The sequence below is a fragment of the Pteropus alecto genome, unplaced genomic scaffold (assembly GCF_000325575.1).
Source record: "Pteropus alecto unplaced genomic scaffold, ASM32557v1 scaffold8, whole genome shotgun sequence".
In the NCBI taxonomy this organism is placed as follows: domain Eukaryota; kingdom Metazoa; phylum Chordata; class Mammalia; order Chiroptera; family Pteropodidae; genus Pteropus; species Pteropus alecto.
In genome coordinates this window covers 24,687,516-24,693,246 of record NW_006494609.1, presented here as the reverse complement: position 1 = coordinate 24,693,246, position 5,731 = coordinate 24,687,516, and the positions used below count along the sequence as shown (strand labels likewise).

Genomic DNA, 5,731 nt, shown 5'->3' with positions numbered 1-5,731 from the left:
CTGCACTCCCATCGCCCCAGGGTGCACCCAGGTTGGCAGCGCTGGCCTGGGGCAGAAGCAGGAGTGGGCTGCGGGACAGAGGTGAGGGACATGGAGGTCGCTGCCTGGGGCAGGATACCCAATGGTGGCAGCACAGCCCCCAAGGGGTGGGGGCTCTGGGCAGCAGCAGGTGGGCACAGCATGGTCCCGGCTCGTACCTGCTGGGCCCGTACCTGCTGGGCCCGTACCTGCTGGGCCCGTGGCTGTGAAGGGCTAAGGCCTGGGCGGGCTCCTGCAGGCACCTTCCTACCGATGGCTGCTGGTGGCCAGAAGTGAGCCATGCAGGTGGCAGGCTATGGCGGGCACAGCTGGGGGGCCAGGACAGCATTCCCTCTGGGGCCACAGGACATTGGGCAGGGCAGTGCATGCCGCCGTGAGGTCTCTGCAGGCCTGGCCAGGGGAGGTCTGGGGGGCAGACAGACTAGAGGCAGGGGCTCTAAGGGGAGAGGCCTGTGTTCACTGCAGCCCTGTCCATCCCTCCCAGGTCCCTGCGAGATGAGCCAAGCCCGGGGCCCACGAGCGGGCCGGGGCCCTGGCTGGGGTGCTGACGGCCTCAGCAGGCCTCTCTGACCTTCCCCTGCACCCCACCTTGGCTGGACCTAAGGGTCTGACAGTTTTGATCTTGAGCTGAGAGAGTCCGTGAAACCTGCACAGGTCACATTTACCCTGAGGGAGGCAGGGAGCATAGCAGGCACATGGCAGACTGGGGGCAGGCCTTCCTTGGAGCCCGTCCTGGGTGGCTGGCTGGCCCTGGGGTGGCGGATTGCAGGCAGGCCCGGGCTTGCCTCTGCGGGCAGTGCTGGAGAACAGCCTCCTAGGCAGCCCAGCTTGCCCCTTAGAGACCAAGGTCACTACCACCCCTCACGGCCAAGCTCAGCCCAGCATGTGGGCCTCTGCCCGTGAGGTTCCCCTGCCCGGACTATACTTCCCTCACTTCCGTGGGGCCTGGTGTGGCGCCACCTCCTCCAGGAAGTCCTCACAAAGGCTGTCCCCTAGCCCCCTGTCTCCTGCAGCCCCGGCTGTGCTGTCTGTGTCTGGCGCTCAGGCACACGTCCATTTCGGGGCCTGGACGGACCCCAGAAGTGGAGCCAGCAGTTCGCTAGGCCCTGTGGGCTGACCCAGTGACGGAGGGGTTGGCAATGGGCGGCCACAGCACAGGGCTCCAGGTCCATCCCCCGCTGCAGGATCCCTTTGGGGAGGGGTAAGCTGGGTGGAACGGCCACTGCCTGCTCTAGCCTCGAGGGCGGGAGCCCGCCTCATCTAGGGCTGTCCAGCTGGCAGGACCCTGGCACCTGCTGGACCCCCGTTAGCGTTTGCTCCGCCTGCTGCGGCCAGCCCAGCCCAGGCTCCGCCCATACTGCCTCTTTCGTACACTCAGTGCTGCCCAGAGCCTGGGCCCATCGGGACAGGGTGCCCGGGGTGGGGGCAGCAGGGTGGTGGACGGAAGCGACAGGCCGACAGGACCACAGGAGGTGTGAGAGACAGCCCAAGACAGACACTGGGCCAGTGGGGGGGCGCCATCCCACTGTGCAGTCCCCGTCACTGAAGCCCCACGTCCTGAGCATGTGCTCCCACCTGGCTCAGGTGCCCCTGCTGCTGCCCCAGGGCCCGGCCTGCCCCCCCCCGCCTTCCCATCTCCCTTTGTCCAGTGGCCCGAGGGAATTTTAGCTCTGCCCGCGTGGGACCCACCCGCCCTGACTGTGAGGGTACAGCAGGCTGCCCCTGCCCCATGCCCCGTGGTCTTTCCCACACTTGGGGACAGCGGCCATCTCTCTGCAGCTCCTTGAACTTAACCTGTGCTGGGTGGTGCCCGAGACGCCTTTCCTCCCTTTGCCCTGGTTTTCTGCCTCAGCCCCCAGAGCATCCCTGCCCAGCCCGGCCTCCCCCGCCCCCCACCCCGTGGGAGTCCCCACTCTGGGGGGCCCCGGCCGTGAGCACACCTGCCCGGGCGGAGCCGTGTGGCCGTCTGGCCTCAGCTCCCCACGGCACCGCCACCTCTGCCTCTTTCAGAATGGCACCCAGAAATCGTGGGACTTCATGAAGACACATGACAGGTGAGGGCCCGGGATGGGGACACTGGGAACCGGGGACCTGGAGCCCCAGCCTGCCTCATGAATGTCCCGTCTCGCCTCATCCTCACCGAGGCCCGGAGGCTGGGCTGTGTGCCAGCTCAGGCCCCCTGGGGCATGGTGGTGGGCAGGGCCTGAGACAGGCCATCTGGGTGCCCTCCCCAAGCACCGGGCGATGGGCAGGACAGCGACATGGCTCCAGTGCAGCTGGCAGGGGCCACGTGTCACGTCAGTCACCTGGCCCCCGAGCGGCCCAGTGTGTCCTTCCCCTGGCATACGGTAGGCCTGGGCCTCAGTCTCCCCACCTGAGCACGGGACCCAGTTCCGGGCTGCTGGGAATGGGGCCCGCGGGAGTGAGTGACGCTGAGCTCTGTCCCTCTGCCCCTTCAGTGTCACCGTGCTCCTGTTCAACTCTTCCCAGAGGAGCCTGGTGCTGGTGAAGCAGTTCCGGCCAGGTGCGGGGGCCGGACGGGGGGAGGGGCGGGAGGGGGGCCCTGCAAGAGCAGCTCTCGGGGCTCTGGGGAGCACGGGTAAGGAGGGTGTCGGGCCCCCGTGGGTCCCATAGAGGGGGCATCCACGTGGTGGTGACCGTGGTCTGCCCTCCCCTGGCCAGCTGTGTACGCGAGCGAGGTGGAACGCAACTTTCCTGGGTCCCTGGCAGCCTTGGACCAGGACCAGCCCCGGCTGCTGCCGGGGGCACTGCCCGGCTCGGCGGGCGTGACGTACGAGCTGTGTGCTGGCCTCGTGGACCAGCCTGGCCTCTCGCTGGAGGAAGTGGCCTGCAAGGAGGCACGGGAGGAGTGCGGCTACGACCTGGCGCCGGCCAACTTGCAGCGGGTGGCCACCTACAAGTGCGTGGGACCTGCAGGGCGGGGGGAGGTGTCCCACCCAGGGCGCGGAGCAGGCCACCCGCAGGCGGCAAGCACCCTGTCCCCCCGGGCGTGCAGGCAGGGTGGTTCCTCCTTGTTCTCAGATCATGGCCCAGGCGGGACCCAGGGCTCTTGGAGCTGGTTCTGGAGCATGCCGGGCCCTTGTCCCCACCCCGTGGCCCCTGGCCGAGTGGGGCGGGCTCCCGTGGCAGCTGCTGCTGACAGATGCCTCTACTTCCTGTGGGATTAGGCACCGGGTGCTGGGGGTGGGTGAGTCACAGACCTGCTCTGACAGCAACTCAGGAATGAGGGAGGCCTGGGTCTTGAGCCGGGGGGGAGGGGCGGGCGGTGGACAGCACCTCTGGGGGCGAAGGGTGTGGCCCTGGACCCTGGGTTCCAGTCCCGGGGAGCCGATGGGCCGGGAGACCCTCCGTGCGAAGTGCGGGTTCCACGCGAAAGGGGGTGTCTTGGGGGTGAGGGCTGCAGTGTTCTGCAGGTGCCTGCTGTGTGCCGGGCCCCCGAGCCGGTCAGGGATGGGACGTGGAGACTCCAAGGGCCTGTCCTTGGGTGGGCGTGGGCCAGCGGCTGGGCTGGGGGGCCAGCAACCAGGGAGGCAGGTGGCCCTGAGGAGGGGGGCCTAGGTGGAGGTGTGGGCCTAGGGGTGCTGGGGAGCCTTGGAGAGCTGCAGACAGCAAGCAGCTCGCCCAGACTTGCGTTTGCAGTCGAAGCGTGGCCTGGAGGGAGGCGGGGCTGGAGGCGGCTGGCGTGGAGGTCCGGGCAGCCGTTCCTGTGGGCCTGATGGGGGCCGGCGGGCAGTAGCAGCAGGGCCGGCGGCTTCCTCTCCATGGCCCCAGAGGCGAGCAGACTGCTCACCTGCCAGTCACAGGTGACAAGACCCAGGCACTTGTCAGATCCGGCTAAGGACATGATTGAGCGAGGAGAGGCAGTGTCTGGCCTGGCTGGGCGTATTCTCCTTGGGCCGGGCCGAAGGCCACGCCTGCGTCCTTCACAAGCCAGCAGAGACTGGAAGTCCCCCCAGACCCCGCCAGACAGCGCTTCCGTCCGAGGCACAGGCCTCGCTGCCGCGGAAACGGGCCATCAGGAAGGGTCTGAGGGAGACCAGGGGCGGGAGGGAGTGGTGGACGAGGCCAGTCCGAGTGGTCCTCAGGGGCGGGGAGGGGCCGCAGTCCTGCCCCCTGCCCTGCGCTGGCTGCACCACCAAGGTGGCGTCCACCGTGCCAGCCTCCTGGGCCTCAGCTCACCTGGGCTGACTGGCCTCCTCCTCGTCCCCTTGACACCTCCCCAGACATCGCCTGGTTCCTGGGTCCCCCTGCGAACCACGCTCAGCCCTTCCTCCCATTCTGAGATCTGCCACCCCTGTACCCGTAGCCAGCGGTCACCACGGCTGCCCCCCACTAGTGCCAGTCTGGGCCATTGCCCTCCGTGAGGGTGCCTGTCTTCCTCCTGGTGGCCACCACCCACTGAGAAGGGGCCTCTCTCACACTCCTCTCCACCCTGGGACCATGGGGCTTTGTCTTGGGGACCGCGCCACCACCCCACCCCACCAGTGTCCCGAGCCCCAGCCCTTCACGCAGGCTGCGTTGGCACCTGCTGTGCCCTGCTGGAGCCCCGTGTGCAGGCCAGGGTCCACACAGACCTCCGCAGCTCAGGGGACTGCCGGTTAGGGCCCCCCGGGGAAGTAGGCCCTGGTGGGGGCCCAGTGTGAGCAGAGGGAGGGGCCCGCACCAGCTTTTGCGCTGCAGGCCGCCTGCGGGAGGGAGACCGGCCGGCTCTGGCCACCCTCAGCCTCACTGCGGTGGTCCGCAGCCCACTGCCACGCTCAGGGCCCCGCCAGGCTGCAGTCCGGGCGTCGGCCGGGGCTGTGGTCTCATCTGGGGCTCAGGGTCCTCTTCTCGGGGCTGCGTGACTGAGGGCCCTGTTTCCTGGGGGCCTTTGGCTGGGACCATGGTTAGCTCCTGAGGTGCGGTGGCCCACAGGCCTGGCCGGGCGGCCCCTTACAGCATGGCGCTCGCTCTCTCTTCAAGGTCAGCGTGTCCGTGGGAGGGGGTGCGTCCTGGAGCCCCTCCCGCCAGAGGGCCAGATGGCACAGAGCAGAGAGGGCTGTGGAAGGGGTGGCCGGCGCCTCAGCAGACGCTGTCTCACCCCACAGGTCTGGCGTGGGACTGACCGGCTCCAGCCAGACCATGTTCTACGCAGAGGTGACGGATGCCCATCGAAGCGGCCCCGGTGGAGGCCTGGCCGAGGAGGGCGAGCTCATCGAGGTTGTGCACCTGCCCTTGGATGGCGCCCAGGCCTTCGCGGACAACCCAGATGTCCCCAAGACCCTCGGGGTCATCTTCGGTATCTCGTGGTTCCTCAGCTGCGTGGCCCCTGGCTTGGGTCCCCAGTGAGACTGCAGAGGGTCTGGCCAGAGGCCGGTCCTGGCCACCCACCCTGCAGACCCAATAAAGGCTTATGTGGCTCCAGCCTGTGTCCACTGGCTCCAAGCTGTGACTGGGGCGGGCAGAGGGCAGCCAGGGGATGGCAGGCTCTCCACGAGGTCCCTCAGCTCTACCTCCAGGGGCAGGAGCTGTGGGGACAGGCTTGGCCAGGCAGCACTCAGGGAGGGCAGCGTGGCCTGAGGATGGGCCCACGGGGCTCCAGGCCATAGAGAGCTTGGGCCACGGGGCAGTGCCGAGCCAGCCCCCATCAGGAAGACAGGGCCGCAGGCTGCACCTCCTGGAGGGCACGTGC

The 5,731-nt window shown here is 68.6% G+C and overlaps 1 protein-coding gene across 1 annotated transcript; it reads left to right on the top strand.

Annotated features, from left to right (window-relative positions):
- The first annotated feature begins 1,178 nt into the window (after positions 1–1,178).
- Positions 1,179–5,463, top strand: NUDT14 (nudix hydrolase 14). Its single transcript, XM_015599610.1, has 5 exons — positions 1,179–1,240; positions 1,752–2,093; positions 2,499–2,563; positions 2,722–2,959; positions 5,148–5,463. Exons 1-5 carry the CDS (start codon positions 1,179–1,181, stop codon positions 5,386–5,388), a joined length of 948 nt encoding a protein of 315 aa, XP_015455096.1. The 3' UTR covers positions 5,389–5,463.
- The last annotated feature ends 268 nt before the right edge of the window (positions 5,464–5,731 follow it).